At 37.9% G+C, this 25781-nt stretch overlaps 1 protein-coding gene across 1 annotated transcript in view; it reads right to left on the reverse strand.

Moving 5' to 3' along the window:
• The window catches only part of LOC102883628 (collagen alpha-6(VI) chain), a 92676-nt gene that overhangs the window by 3815 nt on the left and 63080 nt on the right, over positions 1 to 25781 (reverse strand). The window contains exons 28-35 of the mRNA XM_006907292.1: positions 22603 to 22665; positions 21495 to 21530; positions 21339 to 21375; positions 19353 to 19364; positions 15627 to 16120; positions 10639 to 10735; positions 7169 to 7840; positions 4237 to 4330 (exon numbers count right to left, since the gene is read on the reverse strand). Of these exons, the coding sequence (XP_006907354.1) occupies positions 4237 to 4330; positions 7169 to 7840; positions 10639 to 10735; positions 15627 to 16120; positions 19353 to 19364; positions 21339 to 21375; positions 21495 to 21530; positions 22603 to 22665 (1505 nt within the window). The remainder of the gene's footprint in view (positions 1 to 4236; positions 4331 to 7168; positions 7841 to 10638; positions 10736 to 15626; positions 16121 to 19352; positions 19365 to 21338; positions 21376 to 21494; positions 21531 to 22602; positions 22666 to 25781) is intronic.

The raw sequence follows: 25781 nt of genomic DNA on the forward strand, positions 1-25781 counted from the left end.
AAGCCCCTTTCCACACTTCCAGACACCTGCAGCAGGGGGAGCCCTGTTCTCGGCGGACTGACTGCGCAGGCCTGTTTAGGCCTGACTTCAGGAGACATTTGCTGCTGGACAGTTCCCGACTCTCAGCAGGTTGAGGAGAGCTTTTCCAGGCAGAGGCTTCTAGAGCTTCTGGAGCTGGGGCTTCAGGATTAGGAGTGCCTCTCTGGTCCTGATCACCACACAGAAATGCATACTGCACAATAACAGTAGGCAGGCTGTTGAAGGCATTTGCCTCCCAGGAGCTGGTGCACATTTGATATCAGTCGGATGTGGGGCAGATGTGTGTGTGTTAGCACAGCATTTACCACTGAAACAAAGAAACACTCTTCTAACATCTTGATTTCTATTATTTCTAATTTTAAAAATGTAAGTAATATTCAGAAATGCAAAAGATATATATATTTAAAAAAAAACAACTTTTGCCTTTGTTGATACATTTTTAAGTATCTTAATTAAAAAATATTAAGTTCTACTTTTATTCCTATCTTTGGGAATATTTTGGGTTGTTTACCCTTTTATAAAAGCTTAAGAGCAATGTTTAGCTCTTTAGCTTTTAATGTTTAAAAAATTTCCTTAATTATTAAGACTATCAACTTTCCTAAATTATGAATTCTGATGTATCCCATAAGTTTTGACATATAAGTTTGATTATTATACAGTTCTAAGTGTTTTTAAGTTTCATTGTCATTTTTCAGTCCTATTTGTTATTTAGAAATGCGATTTTAATTTCTAAATGTATGGATTTTAAAAATATTTTTATTAATTTCTAACTTAATTGCATCATGATCAGATCATTTGGACTGTATGGTGCTGTATGGTTCCCAGAGGTGTGTTGACATTTGTTTGAGAAGTTAAAAATTGCACAATGAACACTTGTAAACATTCCACCTTGATTCAACAGCTGTTAATGTTCCATGTGTTCTTCAGAAGAATGTCTCATTTTTCTGGATAGGGTTCTAAATGAGTTTATAAAATCAAGTTTGTTACTTATGATTAAATCTTTTACATATTTACTAATTTTTGTCTGCTTGGCCTATCAATATGCAAACTGGTACGCTGAAATTTCTAACTTCAATGACAGCTCTGTGGCAATTTCTCCATGTCGTTTTTCAATTTCCGCGTTGTGTATTTTAAGATTTTATTACCCTCTTATAAATTTAGAATTGTTTTATCTTCTTCATGATTGAACACTTTGTCATCATTTAGTGACCCTTTTGTTTCAAAGTATATTTTATCTGATATCAATATAGCTATTCCAGCTTTCTTTTTAAAATACGTGCCTGGTATATTTTTTCCATCATTTCACTTTCAGCTTTTCCATTTTTAATTTTGTAACTGTGTCTCTTCAAAACAGTTTTAGCTGGATTTTATTTTGTTCCTTAACTCCAAAAATCTCTGATTGTAACTGGCATGTTTAATCTATATATTTTGTTATGATGACTGATATATTTAAACGTATTTGATCCTGTTGTCTTACCTTTCACCTTCTACTTGTACTTTTTTCTTGCCTTTTTATGAAATAATGTTATTTGTTTATTGCTTTTTAATAAGAAATGATGATTTTGTTGTTTAATGTCTTTTCTCAAGTTTAAGTAATTAACAGTTTTTTTCTGTTAAAATCATCCGGTACCAAGTGTTTTATTTTTATAGCTTTGTTACCAAGTATAGCTTTTTCGTAACCCTACAATTAGATATTACTATTATTTAAAGATACATTTATTTAGATTCACTTAAATATTGACACATTTTTATCATTCACTATTGTGTATCTTAGCCTTTCCTTCTGTGGTCATTTTATTTCCCTTGAAGCACATACTTTAGAAGTTCCTTTAGCAAAGGCCTTTTTGTGGTGAGCTATTGTTTTTCGTTTATCCAAATTGTCTTTGGTTCACCATTATTTTCGAAAGATAGTTTTTCTAAGTTGACGAAAATTTTCTTTCACTACTTTAAAAGTTCTCAATGTTTTGTGACTTCTGCTATTGCTACTGACAATTCAGCTGCCAGCCTAATTCTAGTTTCTTTGTAGGTCATCTTTCTGGCTTCTTTTCAGTTTTCTTGGTCTTGGTGTTCTGTATTCCTCGACTCCATGTCTGTTTTCTTTTTATTTATCCTACTTGTTATATCTTGTCTTTTCTTCATGTCTTTCATAAGTTCTTGAAAATGATCATCTCTTTATGTCTTTGAATATTGTCTCTCATCTATTGTTTCTATTTTATCTTTCTAGAATCCAATTATATAGCTTAGGTCTTTCCATTCTGTACTGTCTCTAAACTTCTTATATTTATATTCTCTGCATTCTGAATAATTTCTTCAGCTTTATTTTCCAGTTCATTATGTTTTTCTTTAGATGTGTCTATTACTCTGTTTAAGCCATCCATTTAGTTTTACAAATAATTTTTTATTTTTAAAATTGTCAAGATCATGAAATATTGCAAAGAACAGAATCATGAATAAATACCTGAATACCTTTTGCCTAGATCAGGGGTCCCCAACCCCCGGGCTATGGATCAGTACTGGTCCATGGCCTGTTAGGAACCGTGCCACACAGCCAGAGAGGTAAGTGGTAGGTGGGCGAGTGAGTGAAGCTTCATCTGTATTTGCAGCTGCTCCCCTGTGCTAGCATCACCACCTCAGCTTCACCTCAGATTATCAGGCATTAGATTCTCATAGGAGCACTGGTCGCTGGTGCCAAAAAGGACCACTGACCTAGATGATTCTCCAGTTGTTACCATCTTGCTACTCTGTGCGTGTGTACATACACACATACATCTATATATACACACACATATTCACACATATATGTATGTATGTATTTACACACACACACAGACACACACACACACATATCATCCATCTTCCCCTTAGGAAAGCTGCCCGACAGTAGACTGCAGCCCTCATGCATATTACTCTTAAGTACTTTAGCATACCTCTCTTGAGCAAAGATATTCATATACTAACATGATGCTGTTAGCACAATAAGGAAATCTACATGAATCAATATCATCCAGCATATTGTTTATACTCAAATTTCTCCATCTGTTCCCTGTCATGTGTATAAGCTATTGTTTTCTGATCTAGGATCCAATCAAAATTCACATTACTACATTTGATTACTATGTCTCTTTAGTCTCTCCCATTCTAGGACAGTACCCCACATCCCTCTGCTGTTCATGATATTGAAGCCCATGATGAATATAGGCCATTTGTTCTGAAGAATTTTTCACATTCTGGAATTGTCCAGTGGTTTCCTCATTATTAGACTTGGGTCAAACATTTCCAGGGAGAATCTCACATAGGTGATGCTGTATCTTGCTATGCATCAGCTCATGATGCATGTATCATGCATCAGATCTTGGTTAAAGTGGGTACTGTCTGATCTTACTGCCAGATCTCATCATGTAAAAGCACACTTCCCTCTTTGTAATTAATAAGTAATATGTGAGTAGTTCTATGAGACCATGTCACTAGTCTGCTCCCCAACAACCTGTCACCCAATGGTTTTAGCATTCCATGATCCTCGATGACTCAGTTATTACATTTGGGATTATAAATTGGTGATTTTCTAATTCTACTATTTCTCCTACATCTATTATCTAGCATACTTCTATAAAAAAGAGCTTTTCCTCCCCCTCATTTTTTGGGTTTCTCTATAGACTTATGGATTTTTAAAAATCAATATATTTTAATCCATCATCATTCTTTCTGATGTCCGAATTGTCCAGAACTGGGCCAGTGGGAATCCTTTTGAGATAGCTCCTTTGTCCTTTTGCTATGACCCTATTGGTTTTGACTACATTCTTGTTTTCTATCACAACAAATGTTCCAGGTTCACAGTGTACTTGCCCCACTACAGCCTAGAATTAGCTCCGCCCCGCCCCCTCCCCAAGAAATCCTGGTTCCTTTTAGTGGGGCATGACATTTAGAAACCAAGATCTGGTCATCAGGTATGCTCATTGTCACTGGGGAGTCCCATTGGTTGTTTTATTTCAACAATTACATTTTCAACTTAAAAAAAATCTCTATTTGGTTGTTTATCAAATCAACCTAGTTACCTTTGATTAGCTCTTGTTTTCTCAAATTATATTTTCATATTAGGATGGAGGAAGAGGAAGAGGGGAAAAAGGGAGGGAGAAGAAACAGAGACAGAAGAGAAGGAAGGGAGGGGGCGTTGCATTTATTTATCAAGTAATACCAAACAGATAATACCTTTGCAACTGCTTCTTCGGATTTGCGGAGTTGAGTCTATTGCACTTTGTTTTGAAGTTTACTGATGGATATTTGTTGATGGCACCTAGGAAGAGAAAAATTTGTGATGAGTCTCTTATTCATGGCTATTAACATTACAGCAATCTGCTCTATATGCAAAGTGTCACTTCACTTTTTCCAACATCCATCAAAGGAAGATACCAACTAAGGTGACCCTATGAAATGAGAGCAGATTTCTCTGGGGAGTCTCTAAAACTGGGTTTAAAAAATACATCTCTGCTGAATTTATAGGTGGAGAATTCAACTTACTTTTCAGTTAAGATGCCTTTAGCTGCTAAAGTCGGTCAAACATTAGAGGAGATATTGTGAGCCAATCCCAGGAGTCTGGCCTCTAATTGATATGAACTAATCAGAATAGTTTTTATTTGCGCCTTTGAAATATCAAAATGCAAAGGGAAAAGGATATTCCCTTTATGGTCTCTGTATCATTAACAACAACAGGAACAATAGCACCATCTTGGGTTTAATTCATTTGTGGCTCATTTCATTTGGAAATATATTAATTTTTCATAATAATAAAACATGCTTCTTCTCACTCCATTTAAACATTTCAAAGCCACTTTTAGATGGGAAACTTTTAAAAATGCATTATTCCCTTGAAGCATTAAATTGAATAGACTTGTTAAACACAATTAAATCTCTTCCTGGTGATCCAGGGTCATCATAAGCAGCAAGTTTCTCCTGGACTGTGACTCAACACTGTCTCCAGAGCAGCTGTTATAGGTTGGCTGTGTGCTTCTAGATTGAATGGCCCAAGATTATGATGTTTTCCTTATTGTGCATATGACTTTTAATTTTTTATCTGTCTTTAAGCATTGGGTTGTTGACTAGCAGTTTTCTCTTAGAAAATGTGTTGATTCTGATGTGAATTGTGCTTGATAGCCAACTCTATCACAACAGTGTGTTAAGTAAGAGTCTCAGTGACTTAGAGAGGGAGCTGGACTAGAACCCCCAGGAGGGCAGGAACTATGTCTGTTCTGGTCACTCCTTGACACTCCACACTGAACAGTGAGTGGCTCACACCTAATAAACATGTGTTAGGGTTGAATGGATGACTGTGAGTCTGTAGGCCTGCTACAGAATTAAGGATTCAGGCTCAAATATGACTTTTCCAAAGCCTTTTTGAACTTTGCATAATTTTACAGCTATAAAGACTGGAGATTTCCAGATAATTTCTAGAAAAGTGGTATATAACTGTGTCATGATTATAGTTTTCCAAAAAGCACTTCCTGTCTCTCTCACCTACCCCAAGTAATTCTTCTTAAAACATATCTTCCCTTTCCCTGGGAGATACTGTCATTTATCTAATTGTATACACACATACTTCATTTTATTGCACCTTGCTTTATTTGGCTTCACACGTGTTGCGTTTTTTATAAATTGAAGGCAAGAACTTCCACCAGCAAAATGATTACAACTCACTTCGTTGTGATCCTTGCTTTACTGCAGTAGTCTGAAACCAAACTCGCAATCACTCTGAGGTATTCCTGTAGTGTGGCTAATTATCATGAAACACTACTAAGGATCTCGGGGGACTGGGGAAAGAAATTCTACCTTAAACTTCCTTTCAAATTTTTGCCTAAGGAGTGTTTCTTTACAAGCGTCTCAGAGTCTTTCAAGGCGTTCTTTTCTTTTGCCCTCACTAATGCCTGTGATTACTTCCTTAAGAATGACTCCCAACCTCCATTTTCTTCTTCTTTTTTTTCTAGCTCCTCTTTCTGGTTCATATTCCAGAATGCATCCACAAAAATTTCATTCTGGGAGCTTAGTGGTTCTATATAAGTGTTTCTCAAACCAGATGTGCACGTGAATCACCTGAGGATCTTGAGAAAATGCAGATTCTGTTCAGAATGTCTGAGACGGGGCCTGAGGTACCACATTTTTCACAAGCTCCCAGGCGATGTCAATACTTTTGGTCCTAGACTTACACTTAGAGTCACAGAGTCCATCAACAATTTCCTACGGCTCTTCAGACCTCACCTGCACTGACTAGTCAGTGTCTTTGCAGCTTGAACTGCTCTCACTGTGTAATGTCGGTGACAAGTTGGGACATAATCAGAATCTTCCAGCTATCCTGGGTGATCATTAGCCTGTGTGTTGATTTTTCTTTATCTGAACTTCAAGGGTTCATTCACCATGAAAACATTCAGAAATTCAACCAAGTGATTTTCAACCTCCAGAGTTATATAAGGATGAGGCTTTTTTTTTTTTTTTTTTTATGTGTCCTGTTGCATTCGAAATGAATTACATACTTTCAAGGCAAGCTTACTCCAAAAAATAAAGGCATTTTTTTAAATCAACACCAGGTACACTTACTGGCATCATGAAATGTCATTAACAAGGCTGAGAAAGTTTTACAAGCATGTAAAACTTCATGCTTACAAGTAATATGGTATCTCCTAACACTTCAAACTCTGCTTTTGGAACTTGTAAAAGCAAAGCCAGAAATTGTTGAATTTTTCTTTGGCCCTTCCTTTTGGTATATTAACTGATAAAACTTTCCATCAAAGGGCAGCATGATAATATTACATGGCAAGGATTTCTACTTTTTAACTAAAATCTAGGCTGAGACTTTACACCCCCAGACTATACTGCTCCATGAAGACAGATGTGTGAGCAGCTGCTTGTTCTGATTGCTTCTCCATAGGAACAAGAGGCATAAAAAAGATGAGCCAGAAAATTAAATGCTTAGGAATCAGTGGTTTCCTCCCTCCACCATTCATCATTACATATTTTCCTTTCTGTCCCTGCATTGCCCTTGAAGACACACAAGAGACTTCCAAAAGTCCATGTCAGCTTTTCAACGCTTCTTATGGGAATACTAAGTATGCTCTAAACATGCAAGGAAGATTTTATGACTTACGCCTGATCGAGTTTATAAAGGACTTTGCAAACTTCACACCATATCTGTGGTCAGGTTTATGAATTCGGCCAAGCTGGACCATGTGGTGATCCAAAGGGTGGCTGGCTAGATCTTCCAGTTCCTCATCATTCCAGGCAGGGCCAAGGGAAAACACAAATAGTGCATAACCTTGACATTTGGCTCTCAAAGATTCTTTCTTTAAGGTTTCCTGATCCAAGTAACTGGTTTCCCCAGCAGATATCACAAATATGACTTTGTTTCTTCTCAGGTTGGGTACACTTAAAAAGATATTGTCCAGAGTCCACTGTAAGGCATGACCAATGAAAGCATTTCCATTTAGCTGTTGAACCTCTTCTTCCACGTGCCTCTTCATGAGGCGTTTACTGTTGTAGGTGGTAAGGTTGAACTCCATTCTAACAGGACTCTTCTGAGTGTTGGGTAGGAAGTTGGGAGGAGCATGGCTTAACAGGGCCACCCGGTCTCCAATGACAGAGGTCTCAGGCTCTGGGGTGATTTCAAAGTGATCTAACAGTGCTCCCAGGAATCCTCTTATGTCTTCAAATTCGGTACTTCCCACATGCCGGGAGCTATCCAGAAGAAAAGCAGCATCTATGTACGACTGCACAGGGGGTGGTCTGGCTTGATCACAAGAAGCATCTGGCTTGCATACATCTGCAGACCAAAAGTCATTTAGAGTCAATAAACAGAAACGGAAAGATAGCATCTCAAATATTTCGACATTTGGAAACTGCGTGATCTTCGATGTTAAAATAGTCAATAAATGGCTTTGATATCAACCACAGGAGATTTCTTAGTGTATGGTTTGTATCTATATCTAAAAAGTACAGATTTTACACCCAGCCTGTGTCATGAATTCTATTCACTAATGCTTTCTGACTTTTAAAACTTAGGCTGCTTTCAACAGACATTTCATCTTGGCTGTGTTTTAAATTTATAAAGATTACAGTGGACAATTTATCTCAAGCTTGTAAGAGTATACTGTACCATTACATAAAAGCTAATGATCTTTCTAGATTGACAATATACAGGTTAAATCAATGGCCCTTATCATTATGCTCAGACTGTTCTATGAAAAGTAATCTGCTTAGAGTGAAGCAATGAATCTTTTATTTTAATTTGAATAAAGGTTTATAATTCAATACCTGTGTATAGACATTAAGGACAAAGCTACTGCTCATGTTTCTATCTCCATAGTGATTATTATTTGAAAGTTCAATATGTGTTTGTTAAATAAATGAATAGAAATACTGCATATTAAGGGACCTTCATAAAATGAGGTCATTTTAATAAATATGCATATCTCATTTAAGAAAAGAATATATAGTAATAAAACAGAAAGTGAATTTTATTGACTCTGACCACAATGAATATTCAGAGAAATATAAAAGAAATTGGAAATGGAAGAGTCTTAAAGGTCACTTAATCTTCTAATTTTACAGAAGGCACTGAGGGCAGGAGAATAAAATCATGTTGTCAAAAAACATAGCAGCATTTCTAGAAGTTTCTACATACGAAATCAGTGTTCTATTGTTAGAGACAAGGCCCTGTGCTGTAGCAATGGGAAGGCCCCTGGCCTGAGGACACTTGGGTTTTGGTCTAGTGTACCCAGTAACACTCTGTGTGCCTCTGTCCAAGTCATCTCTGGGGCTCTATTCTGCACAACTCCTCTGCACAATTAGGTGGCTGGATCAGATTCACCCAGAAAGCCCTTCCAGAGCTGACATTCTGTAATCCCAGGTTTGCAGTAATAATTGATAGCTAAGGATGAGAATGGTCTCTTTAAAAACTAAAGAGTAGAAAGAGAATGGAATAACATGCGTGTGGACAGCTGGTACTTAGATATGGCTCTGGGCCACAAATAAAAGCTATTAGATGAAAGGTTAATAACCAGATCCTAGGGGACATAGCAAACTTCCCAGCTTCGTATATGCTCATGGACTCATTGTGGCTCTGGACAAGTTATATTTCCCTTACTGAATTTCAGTAAAACTTTATGACCATATTTAATGGTCAGATGACAGAACAGTTGCCTGTGTGCAAGGCAGTTTCTAAAATCAGGGACAGCAGGCTGCCCATTTGCTCCATTTTGTGAGATTTTTTAATTGTAGGAAACGATAGCCAAACTATCTTCCATTATATGCCTGAGAGACGAAACAAGGGTTTAAGCCAAGAAATGGAGCCAAAATCTATCCCCAGCCACACATGTGCAACTTCTGACTGTGCAACATACCAGCACACTGCTGTAACTGACATGTTTGAAAGTAGAGGGTGGGATGTGGCCATCCATGGTATGGCTAGCACGTTAAAGGGTGGGATGTGGTTTTCAGTAAGAATGCCAGTGCCTAACTGACCCTGTGCAATTGAGGGGGTAAGGAAGAGTGCACAGGAGTGAATGAATGAGGGAAGGAGAAAGACTGATTAGAAGAAAGTAGAGAGGAAGACAGAAGAAGACAAGGCTATTAGAAGAAATCCTACTTCTCCCTGTGAGGTCAGTTATATGGCAAGTGTTATCATTTCATTGATACACATGGAGAAGAAGAGGAATTCAGCATTTCTTTCAAAGGAAAATAATACAGTTTCTGGCAACAGAATAATGGGATCTCTTGTTACTCATAAATTAGTCATTTTAAAGCCAGCTTTCTTGAGTTTGATCTGGCTGTGATGCCCGGAGCAAATTGTTTCATCTAATTTTCCTCATCTGTAAAATGGAGCTAATAATAGTTCAAACATTTTAAGGTGATTATAAGGATTGAATGAAACAATTAGGAGAATGTTTGGAACACAATAAGCATCATCAGAGCTATGTAAAGCAATTAGAACATGTACGGTTTCTAATAAATGTTTGATAACTGTGAGCTCTCACATCCACCGGTAATCTCAGTGGCTTTCACTCTCTTCATTATTATTAGAACATTCAACTTATTAGAATACTCAAATACAAGTCTAGCCAGTTCTCTGTATATGAAACATGACACAAAAACAAACACTGCAAATCTTTTTGATGCTTAACATTTGGGAGTCTGTGAAGGGTCTTTTCAATGAGAAATGCACAAATTTCAGCTAATTTCCACTTCTACTGAAAAACATTTCTTTGGGGGTTGTGAACATTTGAGATTTAGAAAACACATAAATATACTTCATGGCATGAAAAACTTGGCAATGAGACAGGCTAAATTTTTCTAAAAATCATTAGTGTTTCCTGGAAGTTGCATGAAGCAGAGAAGCCTGGAGTGTAAGCCTCTTGCTGTGATACCTAGGAAGAGACCCTGCTTGCTGAACCATGAGGCTCCATCCACGGACAATGCAGTGTGATGAGGTGAGCCTGGAACTCCAGCAAAATTCTCCCAAGGCCACTCATCTCTTGATGCCAAGTTCTAGCTGCTCCTGCCAATGGTGACTCAATGTGTTTAACAGGCCTGATCAAATTATGTTCTCTCTGTGGGTCTTACCATAGCAGAAAGTGCACCTCTGGAGTCTCTCTAATGCTGACGAGTAGTTGGCCCTGGATGGAACCATTATTACTTGGAATGTACCAGTGTTGTCGATCTGTAAGAAGCAGAAACAAGAGGAAAAACAGCTTAGTGGGTGGAGCTGCAAGAACTTTCCAGGATTGTTCAGAGAGCTAATATGTGGAGAGAACAACACCGCTTCTTCTAAGACAGTCACGAGAAGGCACAGCATGTCAGGGTGGCTGAGACCACTGCCTGGGTTTAAGTCCCAATGCTCCCTTTAGCTGTATGACAAGTTACTTTGATTGTTTCCTCACCTGTAAAATGGAATAATCATACTACTACTTAACAGGGCTGCTGTGAACATTAAATGAGTTCATAACCGAAAAGCACTTACTGGCACAGGGTGGGTGCCACGTGGGTCATTGGAGACCACAGAGCACTTTCCTATCCATTATCTCAACAACTCAGTGCATTTTTTCTTATGTTTATCATCCACATTTTATGGATGACGAAACTGAAGCTCAAAGAAAGGTTAAATGTTAGATAGACAAGGGTCTCAAGGTCTGGGCATTCTTACTAAATGTTATTCTCACTAAATGTTAAAATGTAGCACAGTATTTTACAGACACAGCTTTAACAGAGTGAGCTTGACTGGAACCCATCCAGATAAGTTTAGTCCCCTGCAAAGAAGAAATCAACATGTGATTAACCAAATAGTGTATATAAGCAATGGCTAAGCCTTTCTTGGGGGAGACAGAGCTTTGAATGCGAATCCCGTCTCCTTTACTTGCTACAGGTAAATAAAACTACCCAATGATGGCTTTGTCTTGTTCTTGAATAGAACACCCCAAGCATCGAACCCTTTGCATTTGTGAACAAAAGGACTGATCAAATGCCATTTAAGCAGGAGGATTAGAGACACCCTCCTGCCCTGCCCCAGGTCCCAGAGGACCAAAAAAAGTCACAAGACTGTGCTTCACAAATATCTTTGAGTCTCCGTGATGAACCGAGCATTGAAGCTGGCTTTGCAATGCACGCCCAGATCCATATCCAGGCAGCTCTCTTCTGAACAACTCCCAACCATTTTTAGTTTGGGCCCATTGTTAGTAACCTACCTGGGGAGTCTGAGGCTGGAGAGCAGGGAGAAGAGAAGGAGGCTCCAGATAATGAAGAATAATTAGCTTGTCAGTCAACCGACTTAGAGATCATTGATAGTTGAAGGAAAATTGTAGGTGTGATCCTATCTAATGCCTAAGAGATGGGACAGACGAACGACACTTAGTTTCCCTGTGAATCCTCCTGGCTGACTCCCCTCTTTCTTGGAAAAGTTTCCCTCTAATACTTTATGAAGGGAGGGAGGAGATCTTTGGCAGTTGTATTTATATGAGATGAATCCCTCTTTCTTAGCAGAGTAGATTGCACCAGGATGGACATCTGAGCCAATCACACTGATTCAGGAATTTGGACCTGGGGTCCTGAAGGCAGAAAGTCTCTCCATGCTCGTGGTAAGCACCAACAGAGCTGTAGGCTGACCGCCTTCTTGTGGGCTGAGTAGCAAAAGAAATGGGAAGGACCCCCCTCAATTCCCCCGCCCCCCAGGCTTTTTTATGTTGCTGTTCATCTTTCGTTCCATGTATAAGAGATGCAGCAATCTGTGCTCATAGAATTCCTCCCTGGGAGACCACTGTGTTTGCCTTCCTAAGCCGTCTGGGTTACAGGGCGGGAACTGAGAGAGAATGTGTGGTAACTGAAGCTTTTAGCTAAATTTCCATGTACAAATATAACAGAGAAAGGAATATGTAGTGCTTGGGAGAGACTGACAGGGAGAAATAAAAGTGAACATTGTGTGGTATGAGAGAAGAGAAAGGGAAGACCCTGTGATGGTAGGGCAATGGAGGGGCGATGCGGCAGTGGTGACACAAATGGGGACATTTAATCGCATGTCAGCACATTAGTGTCAACCTAAACATCATCCTTCTCATTGATTCTAGTGTGCTGCTCTACAGGGAGGGTCCACAAGGGGTCTGTTCTCCCTGACCCCTGGTCCCCCCTGCCCCACTACTAAGTAATCTCCTCAAAAATAAAGCTTGGCAGATATGGCACATATCATTGGAGCAACTACAGTGAGCGTCTGTTACAGAAAATTTCTTAAGCTGTATGTGGATTGGGGATTTACAAGAGTCCTATGGTTCACTTTTCTTGTTTCTCACTTTTCTGTAGATTCCAAGAAGTACCAGCTTGGATGAAAGTACAGCTATAAAGTCTACAGAAGGGTGAAATGAGGCTGAATTCAGTAAATGGTTTTGGATGATACCCTGTTCTGTCTTTTCTAAACATCATGAGACTCCATAAATGGTTGCATTCAAGGAAAGATACAATTACTGTTAAGTGTAACCTTACTTCTTTAGACAACTCTATATTAACAAAGAAATATAAAAAATAAAAAGGCTGAGTGCTCAAAGTGCTCGTTTCCCATTAAAAATCCTACCCTATCCATTTCAGTTCTATCTCCAATCACGAGAATAATCAGTAATGTCAAATATTACATTTAATGTTTCTCTCATCTGCAGTGCTAAAGAGCAGAGTAAAAGAAAAAATTAAGCTAGCTAAAAAGGAGACATATAAGTATTTTAGAAAGGGGTACCCACTCTATTTCAGAATTCTTAATGTACAACAAATGTAATTTTGCCAGAAGAGATGGTTGCAAAGAAATTTAGAGGGGAAAACTAGTGACCAAACAAAGCTGAGACTGAGGTTTTTCCAGTCCAAAATGGCCTTCCATTTCAGAAAGAACGAACAGCTGGTCGCTCAGCTTCATATCATCATGAAAAATTTCCAAGCTGGTGATCACAAGTCCATTTGCTAAGGAACATAGGGAAATCAGACCATGTTGTCAGAGCAGCTGCTTCTGAGTCCTGCCGTATGTCTGCACAGGTCTCAAATTTCACACTGACTACTGAACTCTCAGATGAATAGAGAAGTCATGGTAATTCTGAAACAAACAGGGGTTTTAAAATATGGCCCCCAAATAAAGATTCATTGTGTCAATAAATTTTTGAATTCTATTAAAATAAACCACAGTTAAGAAGGAGGTTAGCACAATTTAAGAGAATGGACAGAAGAAAGAAAAAGAAGAGAAATGGAGAAGTAGTAATATAATTTCTCATCTGGAATGCCAGGTATGGGATTCTCACCAATTTCTGTATAGGCCTCTATTTTTAGCCCTTGTAGACAACCCCAATTAGTTCCATCCTCTAATGGCAGCTCCATGAGGGTGGATCTCTTGATTTCCCACTTTAGTTTTGTATCTGTAGAACCTAGGAGAGCACCTCGTATACATGAGGTGCTCACTAAACACTTGTAGGATGACTGACCAATTCTGGCTTCTGTCCAAGTCATCTATAACTCTTCTTCTGCCCAAAGGGTGTTTGGAGCCAATTCTGCTCAGATAAATGAGGGTCTTTGTTAAAAATTCGAAGCTTCATTTGTGCCCTTTTGAGATGAACTCCTTTGAGAAAGGAGCAAAGCGTCTCTAGGTGGTTTGGGTAGAATCTCTAAGTGAGATTGTTAACATTCAAAAGGTTTAAAATAAACAAAAAATATGTTTTCTTAAGGTTTGCACTGTGCATTTATCTTTGACTGAGTGGAGGAACTGTGTCAGTTTAAGTTTATATCACAAATACCATCGATTATTTATTTGCATTAGGATATTATCTCGTTTTGTGACTAAATAAAGCCAAGTGACAATAAACAGAGGGAATTAAGAGGACTCTGTGTAACCAAATCCACTTACAGAATTTGGAGCTGTTGTATCTCGTAGCAACTGCATTTGCAAAGCCTGGCCCCAGTCGTTTCTAATTTACGTTTATTTTCTTTCCTGAGTCTGATATATATATATGTATATATATAATCTACATATATAAACACATATAAACACAGTGGAATATTATTCAGCCATAAAAAAAGAATGAAATCTTGCCATTTGAGACATCATAAATGGAACTTGAGGGCATTATGCTAAGTTAGAGAGAAAGACAAATGCCATAAGATCTTACTTATATGTGGAATCTAAAAACAAAAAACAAAACCCGAACTCATACAGAGAACAGATTGGTGGTGGCCAGAGGTGGGGAGATGGGTGAAATGGGTAAAGGGGGTCAAAGGCACAAATTTCCAGTTATACAATAAATGGGGATGTCATGTACAGCATGGTGACTATAGTTACTACTATACTGCATATCTGAAAGTTGCTAAGATAGTGAGAGAAAAGGTTTTTTTGTAACAATGTAAGGTGACGGATGTTAACTAGACTTATTGTGGTGATCATCTCACAACATATACAAATATTGAACCATTATGTCGTACACCCGAAACTAATGTTACATGTCAATTATACTTCAATTAAAAAAAAAAAGGTTGTCTTGATCCCAGTTGGTTTATTTAGAAATGCTACAAGGTAAGATTTTAATCCTTAACCTAAGAAGCTATAACTAGAATGGCTTTTCCTTTATAAAATAGTTAACATGGTTGGTGAAGTTATAAAATCAGTCAACTGGTTTTCATCTTGAACCAATAATTATTACTCTGGCTATACACGTGACATTCAGGAATGTTTACTGTTCTTCCTGGTTTAGGGTCTTTACAAACTGAGAAGCAACTCAGAGAGTCTCTTGCCAAAGCACTAGAATAGCAAACCTGGGTTCAAGTCCTGACATTTCCACTTCTTAGTTGCATGACCCTGGGCATACAGGTTAAATCTCCAGGCTCAGTTTTCTCATCAATACAATGAGAATAACAATTATATCTATATCTCATACACAGTACTTGTTAGAATGAAGCAGGACAATGCATATAAAGGTATTTTCTGGCACATAGTAATATATAGTATAATTCTGTACTTTCTTATAGAGGCTTCTGAGTAAATCCACCCCCCAAACTCTGCTCCCCCCCAAAAAAAAGTCACGTGAAAAGCATAAGCTTCTTACCGCAAATGCACGCTTGATGGAGGGCACATTGCTGAAAGCAATCACTACAGGAATGATGTCAAGGGCACTGAACTCCATGGTGGCCGTGGCAATGGACTGGGCATCGGCAGATTGACCATTGCTGAAAAATGTGGCGATTCTTCTTGTGTGAGCCCCTGGAAAAGTTCGCTTGAAGACATTCCTGGAAATGAACCTCATTACTTTGCCGATCTCCCTGTCGTCAGTGGATCTCTGGTAAGGAATAGCTTCAATTTCCCTGAGGAGTCGGTTCTTCTTGTAGGTGTCTGAGAAGCGGATGAGGTGTCTGGCGTGGGAGCTGTAGGAAAGGATGGCGATGCGCGCTCCCACCGGGCAGCTGTTCTCCCGGACTCTAACGCCATTCACGAGGGAAGACATCATCTCCTTCATCTGCTCAAACTGCTGCTCCGTCACATCCCGGGACTGGTCCAAGGCGAACACCAGCTCGGTTGGATGCACAGGACATTCGGGTTTTCCTAAAAGGCAAGAACATGGTCCTTATCATGTAGCGTTTAAAAAAAAATGCAGAGAAGGCGAAATAATTTCAAATGTTAAATATTCACATATTTAAATATTAAATAATTATTATGTATTTAAATATTAAAATAAGCACTTGAAATATTATGTATTTAAATCTTGAATAATTAAAAATGCTATTGTAAAAACTGAATTTGTTCTTTTAAAGCACCAGAAAAGGTCTATAATTCGAGCTTTAATAAAATTTGGAAGTTAATTACCAAATTCTAAATAAAGAGCTCATGGATATGCCCCTCCTTTAACCTACAGAGATTGGATCGATGACATCATCTCTGTTGCTGGAACTTTACTCAAATAAACGAAAACATTTTTTACTTAATGAGGAAACGGGTTAAAAAGGAACGGGCGTGAAAGCTCTGTTGACAGTTTCAGAAAGATTGGAAGAGAACTGACATCCGCAAGGTGGATGATTCGATGCAGAGACAGCAGGCACTACAGGGAAGTAATGAGAAACCTGGCCCAACTACCTACTAGCCACGTGACCTTAACCAAATGACTTATGCTCTCTAAGCCTCAGTTTGCCCATCTGCAAAATGTCGGTCCCAGTATTACCTACTGCATTGGCCTGTGTTGCAGATTAAAAGAATCGACACAGGTAAAGCACGTAAGATAACAGTGGCTGGCACATACTAGATGCTTAATTAATATTAGCCATTATTATTATAGACTTTTTCACTGTGAGAACTTTATTTTAAAATGCAAGTATAACCAATAAATATGCCTTATTGATTAGAGGAGCTTTGAATTATGATTGTTAAACTTGAATAAAAGTGTTAACTTCAGATATACTCACTGAGCCCAATTTATTCACTCTATTCCCAGTGCCCTGCACTTATCACAGTTGGCAATTTCTATTTGTCTGATGATCTGATTAATATTTTCCTCTCCCTCTAATTGAGAAGTGTGGAGACAGGGATTGTGTCTCTCTTGATCTGTCAAATTATTAGTCCCTGCCATATATCAGAGACCTAATGAATATTGACTGATTTAAAAAGAACCAAACACAGGACAGTTTTTAACAAGTACAGGAAGAACAAAAACATGTTAATAATAGGGTAGAGGGTAGATGCCTAGTGTTGAGACGTAGGTTGGTAAAAGAAAATCTCAATGTGCTTCTCTTGGGGGTGGGGCGCCTCCTCTCCTTCAGGTGCCAGCAAGTCAGATTCAGAGACACATAGGGTTAGGAACTCATGCCTGCTGCGGCGTGCCCAGGCTGGCCAAGGTGCGAGTCCCCAGCCGTGGACAGCTGGGCCTCGCCCCCCTTGAGCTAGATTATTATCTCCTTCTGGTCCTGGACTCCTTGACCTTCACAGGCAAAAGGACCAGAAATAATAAACATTCACCCCAAAATTAAACTATATCTCAGTGGAGACAGGACAGAATTTATTAGCCTCTGAGTCTAATTTAGTGGGCTGAGCAGATTTTTAAAAAATCAGTTTTACAATAAAAAATGAGTAGAATTAGGACCAAACATAAAAGTGGTTCTGCCAGCTTTTTGTTTAAGCTGTTGCTTGTATACGGAAACAAACACAACAATAATAACAATGCAGCTTCAAGTATAATTTAGAGATAAAGGGAAAAAAAAATTCACAGAGCTGGCTAGATATAAAAAAATTAAGTATTCAGGAAAAACACCAAAGGGTTTATTCAACTTGCCAGATATATTCTCTGAAATCCAGCAAGCTGCCAAGGACCTAAAGATTCTGAAGAATGGACTGCGGTGGCATCTAAGAGCTCCTCCTCAAGGCATGGATTGACGACACACAGACTCTGTGGCCACAAATTGTATACGGATGGTTCAGCAAAGTGACGATGAAGACAGAAGAAGGCTAACCAAATCACTGCTGTGCAACTCACGCACAGCAGTGGTGGCCGTCATCCAGGCCACCATCATCTTTGTCTGAAATATCACAACATCCTCCTAACTCAACCTCTGGCTTTGACGCTTATCCCTCCTACAATCCACTCTCTCATACTGACCCAAGTCAGCTTCAAAATATTATGCATCAGCTCATGCTCCTCCCTTTATACTTTCAATAAACTCTTTAATACTCTCCCATTACAATTCGAATAAAGCCCAGCTGCTTTATTATAACCAGCAAAGCCTTGTTTGATCTGCCCCTTGCTTACTTCTCCATTTTTTTCACATGCCAAACCACCCTCCCTCACTGTTTCTCAGTCATACAGGGTTTCCACCAGTTTCTAGAAAATGCCTATGTCTGTCTTGTCTCATGACCTTTGCACCTGCACTTCTTTCTTCCTGGCTCTTGCAAAAGATGGCTTCTTTTTATTCTTCAGTCCAAATTTCAAAGTCATTGCCTCAAAGAAGTGCCCTCCATCCAAAAGTATTTCTTCCTTCCCCTAACATAAGTCTGTGACAGAGCAGCTATAGGAATCTGTAATTTTTTCATTTGTTTATTATCTGGATCCCCTACTTGAATGGAGGCTACTGAAGACAGGAATCACGTCCATCACGTCCATCTTATTCAGCCCTTAGTCCCTAGTGCCTGGGGCAGACTGGTACGTAACAGGCTTTCAATAAATATTTGTTGAATCAGTGAACAAGCAATCAGTGGATACGGATTAGTGGTTTTACACAAAAGGTATAAGGGTATAAAGGTGTAAGAGGGAGATGATGGGTTTATAGAAAAATATCAAGTAATAGGCATTTGTAAGACTTAAAAATTATCACTGAAATATATTAAACCATCTTGTTAATTACCATCAGGCATGAGGTCCATGGATTTTAGCATTATGTGAGCTGCACATTCAGCTTACTTGCTATCTGATCATCTCTACTTTTATCTTCCACATTTCCCCCTCTACATCTTAATTCCTTTCTATGAAACTATAAAAACAATATGACAAATAGAGAAAATGAAGGCGAGGGGCATATTATAACAAAAAAACTAACAGCAAGGTATATGGTAATGTTAGCCATTAAAATAATAATTAAAGAAATCAAACCAGTTGGTTGAGAATTAGCTGTGAGACTGAGCTAAAACTGAGTGATTTATTGGAGGCAAGTCCATGCTACCAGTACAAAGCAGCAAAGACAACCCAGGTAAAATTTATATCATTTGGCAGGCAATACATTATTCTAACTCATCTTTTCAGATGTATGACATTTTGGAGCCTGATTATAATATGTTGTAAATAAAGGTTACTCACCATGTCCGCCAGCTGGGGAAGAAGAACAAAGGAGATTGAGTTATTATTTGGTAGAACAGCATTCTGTACTGTGTAGGAAAATATTGGCAGCCGAGATTTTGCACTGTGTGCTTTTTGTGGATGACTCAAAGATCAAAGCAACAGATAGGGTTTGGAGAAAATGCAGATGAATCCTAGCATCTTGGTAGAAGCATTGCTCCTTCCGTAGGGAGTGGAAATGGAGAAGTGGGACAATATGCAGCCATAAATCAGCAGCCTGCGCCAGCTGTCAGAGGGAACTTTAGCCTGGGAGGGAATATTACGTTGCAGAGGTGCACTGAATTTGAACAGTTAAAAGGTCCTAATCTCTTTTTACTCTAAATTTTCCCTATATAGATACCTAGAGCTATTAATATTACATATATGTGTGTATATGTATGTGTGTGTGTGTACAATCTCTTTTTACTCTAAATTTTCCCCATGCAGATACCTAGAGCTATTAATTTTACATATATGTGTGTATGTGTGTGTGTGTGTGTGTGTGTGTGTGTATGAGTGTGTATATATAAAAACAAATTTACTCTGAAGCACATGAAGCTTAAGTTTTAGGTCTGCACTGTTTAATTGGAAGCCACTAGCCACATGTGACTTTAAATTTTAATTAAAATTAAATGAAATAAAAAATTCAGCTTCACATTTACACTAACCACATCTCGAGTACTCAAAGTCACATGAGGATAGGCTACCATTTGGTCACTGCACTGGAGCACTTCCTTCGCTGTAGAAAGTTCTGCTGGACAGCACTGCTTTCGACCTCTCACCTGCAGGGGTTCCTTACAAGGCCTAGGGAGGGTCCCTAGCCGTGTGTTTACATGAACATGTGCTTTTAAAATCTGCAGAAGTCATTGGTTATTATTTCCTTTCTTGTTCTAAATAACATTTTTGAAATAATTTTGTACCTAATTTGGATTTATAATTTTATATCGAGTCCCTCAAATTTTAAAAGATCAGGAGTCACCACACTTGGATCTACCCTTGAGTTATTATATTCACATGGATCCCATGTTAGAAAGCTTATTGTGCTAATTCATTCCCAAAGCATCCATTCTTCATGAGCAATAGATATGATTCCCATGGGTGATTCCATTCCACTACACAAAATCAGAGTTAAGATCGACCCTGCGTTCAAAGCTTTTAAAAGTCTCTTTGACACCAATGCTCACTACAGAAATGGGCCCTAATTTGTCTATTTTTCTTCCCCCAAATGTCCTGAGGGAACTTTTGACTCTTCCCTTCAGTCATCCTGTTTATTTGGAAAGTCATTATGTGTTAGTAGATGATCATTAGTTGACGCTTTCCTCATCTTGTACATGGAATTCCTTTCATGGTGCTGACACCTATTTTGATAGAAGAGGCTACTATAAGGGTCTTAAAGCTAATTCAAAAGAGCATTTGTCAAATAAACATGCCTTTTTGCTTTTAAAACTTTACAGGAAAAAATATTGGCAGAATGAGTAAGTTTACAAGCAAATTAATTAGTTCAACTAAAAGCAAGCAGGCATAACTTTCCAGGAAAGGAGTAAGAATCTATAAACTAAAATCAGGACTCCCACCCACCAGATGCTCTATTATCACAGCTCTCTTCCACACCAGGTGAATTCGATCCTTCAGTTAGGGTCAGGTGCTAATCATTTTAAAGAATTCATTGTGAATGTCCACTGATTTCACCATCAGGAGAGTTCTGACCTCATATCTCAATTTTTCCTAGATTAAAAGCACTAGATATATTATTACTTAGTACTTGGAACAGGTTCCAATAGATGTGCTGGCAGCCAGAGAGGGAGTTAGTTAATAGACACCAGTCTATGCTGACTCAAAATATATGCAGTGAGATCTCTAATTTTAAGAAATTGGCTGGTAAATTGTCTCAATTTTGAGTGCAGAAATCACTGCTTTTCTTCTATGAATGCCGACAACTTCAGTGATCATTTTAAGCAGGGTACTTACGACTATGATCCCGTACATACTGAATGAGCTCACATGTCTACGGTTCAAAAATAAAATAGAAAGAATTAGGTAACAGACTGCCAGGTCCTGAAGTTTAAAAATCAATAAATTTAATGGAGTGCTCAGAGCTCTCTGTTGGAGTCAGAAGATACATACAGAAAATGAAGCCAATCCGTTGGCCCCTTTCACACCCTAGAGAAACAGACAAAAAAAAATGTGGTTTCACTGCTCTAGACACCCACATCAGTAGCCAGAATGTGCACCAACATTACCCTAAGAAAGTGATAACTTTTAAAGTTTTTATTCTTAAGTTAAAGGGAAAACGAATACATGTAGCTATCCATCACCTAATTAACAATAACATTCTAAGGAGAATAATCTATAAGCAGCAGCCTTGATGAACACAAACCTTCAAAGGCTGCTTTCCTTCAGCCTGTCTAGATGACAAGGGTTGTTCAGAATCTAAGGATGGAGCTGACAACTTGACACTGGCATGGAGAGATTTGGAACAGAACTACGGCTAAGAACTAGGTGAGGCTGAACCATCCACTGTGGCTGCCCCTCCTGAAGGCAGAGGTTGGTAGTTTCTCAACCCCATGCTTTGCCTTGACCACTGAGCAGCAGCTGAGCTGAACCTTAATCTGTTCCCGTCATTGTCTCGACGACAAAGGGACCAGATTCAGCCCAAACATCTGGAAAGGTAATCCTAATTGTCTCCCATAAGTAAATATACTTTTATTTTTATGTATATACATACAAATCTGTCTGGGTTGGGGATAGAAAGAACAAAGTAAAATTGTTTTTAATTTCATGTGTTCAATCCCATCTTTGAAACAGGAAGAGTCTGACTAAGAGAGACACTCGAGGAAAAATGCAATGGAGTCCACCCAAATTCCTGAAGAAAATACGTTCCAGGTGAATGAAACTTTGATCATTTATTCATTATTTCCTAATTTCCTCCATTCACTGATCATTTAATGAATATAAGAGGACAAAGACTGAACGGATAAATAAAATTCACTGATAATTGAGAAATCTCATTTTAGTCTAATACTATTCATTTTGTCCCTTAATTCCCCCTACTTCCTAGGAAATGGCAACTGATATTTAATTGGCATATTTTTCTTCTTTCTGAGCACATAAAGGTGGAAAATAATTGCCAAGTTGCAAAGACAGAAAACATGCACATTTGGACAATGAAAATCCCATGCAATGACTTTTTATTTGGAAAGGAACTGGTGTTATTTATGGCTTTGCAACTTACCTTGCGTCCAGGAGGTCCCAGCTCCCCAGGGGATCCCGGTTCTCCTGGAAGCCCAGTGGAAATCTTGAAGCAGAATTTATTTACTTTAAAACTATGTTTATACATATATATGTGTTTGTGGGCTTGGGTATTTTAAATTTCAAGGGAAATACACTTTCATTTTAGAAAATTGAGACATTTCCAAAGAGTGCAAAGAAGGAAAAAAATCCTCAGCAATCCTTTCTCCCCTAAATACTGCTTGCTAACTTCTTGATGTATTTTCTTCTTGTCTTTTATTTATTCTTTTGGTATTAATCTACATATTTTTAAATATAATTTTATACTTTTTTTCCTGTTGCTTTCTAAACTAAATATATATCTTTGGACATTTTCATGTCACTAAATATTCTTTTGCAAAATCACTTTTCCTGGCTGCATACTATTCTATCATCTGGCTATACCATCATTTTTTAAATCAGTTCCTCTCTACTGACATTTAAATTTGCTGTTTTTATAATAAGCAATGTCACTATAAAGTTATATGTGCACTTTTGATATTTTCCTTAAAGAAGATTGCTAGAACTGAAATTGATAGGTCAAGGGAGAAATTTTTATCTAAATGAATTTTTAGCTAAATTTATCTAAATTTAATAAGTGACTAAAGTAAAAACAACTGAACAAAAACTCAGAAAAAAACAAATTTTAAATACACAAACCTGTGAAACAATAAGAAAACATTCAACAGTTGGATGGAACTATTTTTAGTAAAATGGATAATAGGAGCAGTCATAAAAGTAATAGTTGTCGAAACTTACTGTATGCCAGGAATTCTTCCATGTGCATTAAACAACATAATTTATTATAAGGAAAGCTAGAATTTGGCTTAAAAATTAGGACAATATTCCCTTGTTCATCCAAAATGTCACAGGATTTATAACCTTCCTGGGAATAAAAAATGAAGTTGTCTAAAATCACCTTAGTTTGAAAAAGCGTTCCCTATGGAACAGCAAACAATTACTATATCCTTTGGGTATTCCAATGATATTCACAGTATGCTGGGTTGAGTGACAACAAAAATTTACTGATCATGTTTTATTTAGAGGATTCAGATTAACCTCCCACAGGAAAAATGGCAGATTAAGCATTTACTTTTAAGCCCTCCCAATGTCTTACTAAGTGGATTTTTTTAAAAGGCATAAAAATAAAAATAACAACAACAACAAAAAAACCATGACATACTTGAGAAGAATGAGAAAGGAAACAATAGCCATAGAACTTTGGAGGCTGCAAAGCAGGTGTATAAGTATTGACTGACTTAGCAGGTCTGAAAAAGCTGAATCCTAAGCCAGCAGCAGGGAAAGCCAAGAATGCATATTTTTACAACACATTCCCAGAAGGCTCGGGAATTGTCATCACTAGGTACCTCTAGAAGTAGAGGTGAAGGGGAGAGACTAAATAAGGAGGATTTGTTGAAAATCATTTTAGGAATCCACAAAATTTCCTCCTCATTCTCTATAGTTGGATGAATGTCTCTTTTTCCACCTCAACACCAGACAGAAGTAAAACCAAGGTGTCTACACCAGGGATCTCCAGAAAGAGTTGAAGACCAGTAGTACCATTCTGAGAACAGAGAGATCAAATGAAGGTATGTGAAATGGATGTGAGGATATCTGACTAGACACAGAAGAAAGTCCTAAAGATGCTGATATCAGAAGTTTGCTAAGTAAAGAACTCAGCCAGATCACTCTTTAGTGAAACTCGTAATTGACTAGCCTCACATACTTGTGGCTTCTAATCAGTGTGTTTGTCCTCAATTCTTAAATAGAAAGAGAGATCCCATTCTCCAAACATGTGAGAAATACAGAGAAAAACAAAAACAAACAAACAAAAAAACAAATGGCAGGACACAGCCTATTTGGGCAAAGAAGACTTAAAAAATACTAATTTGTATCTTCAAGAGAAATATGAGAAGATATTTCAGCTATGAAACAAGAACAGGATAGTATAAAAAAGGAATATTCAAATAAAAATGAGCTCTTGAGAATTAAAATATAAGAAGAGATAAATTCAAAGAAATCTCCCAGAAAGTAGAGCAAAAAGACAATCTGGAAAATAGGAGAGAAGAGATGAGGGACAGAGGAATTACCATTTTTTCCTTAAAAATCTTATGAAATTATTTGATTCTCTCAACCAGTGGTTCTCAACTGGGGAGAACTTTGTGCTTCAGGGGACATCTGACAATCTCTGGAGACATTTTTGTCTGTCATAAGGGGGAGGGAGACAATGGTGGTTGTTGCTGGCGTATAGTAGGTGAAGGCGAGGGATGCTACTAAATATGGTACAATGCACAGGACAGCCCCTCACAACAAAGAGTTATCCAGCCCAAAATGTCAATAGGGCTGAATTTGAGAAACCCTGCCTTGAAGTATATTCATGTGTAAAGTTAATAAAAAAAAAAAACCATAAATACATATAAACATACCTGTATAGACAAAATAAGACAGGTTAACAATCATGGCAAATTAAAAAAAAAATGCTTCAGTTGGGAGAAAAAACAAGGTGAAAATTTAGAGAAGTTACTAGGAATGTAACCATTCTAAGAGAACTAATGAAATTATTTGATTCTCTCAACCAGTGGTTCTCAACTGGGGAGAAATTGGTGCTTCAGGGGACATCTGAATGCCTCAACATTTAAGGCAAAACTTTATCAAAATCTTCCAATAGTAACTTCAATTCTTTCAGAGGAAAAATCTGGAAGTTTTAAGTGTCTAAACTTCAACTATAGTTACGTAGATGTAGAAAAAGCAGCTCGGCAGGTGAAATAAGCAAGTTAAAAAAGTGATAAATTGTCCAACGTGGGAAAAAAGAAATTCAAGTAACCAAAAGCCAAGAGAAAAAGTTTATATATTACCTACTAGTGTATTTTTTTAATGATTAATGTGCCATTGATGGGAAGGAATCCAACAAACAGCTGGACTTGTTAGCAGGATTCCAACGTTCAAGGGTAAACGACTTCATTAATGAGCCAAGGAAAAGGATCCAGAGACATTTCAATGCAGATGACACCTAGATTAATTTGAAAATCTTTTCCAATTATCTTTCTAATTATATCAGTCTTCATCTTTTTTTTTTTTTTTAAAGCATAATGTTAAAGGATAGTCATCCAAAAACATGCATATGGAAAAAAATTATAGCTGGGA

This window comes from Pteropus alecto, unplaced genomic scaffold (genome assembly GCF_000325575.1).
Source record: "Pteropus alecto unplaced genomic scaffold, ASM32557v1 scaffold92, whole genome shotgun sequence".
Lineage (NCBI taxonomy): Eukaryota > Metazoa > Chordata > Mammalia > Chiroptera > Pteropodidae > Pteropus > Pteropus alecto.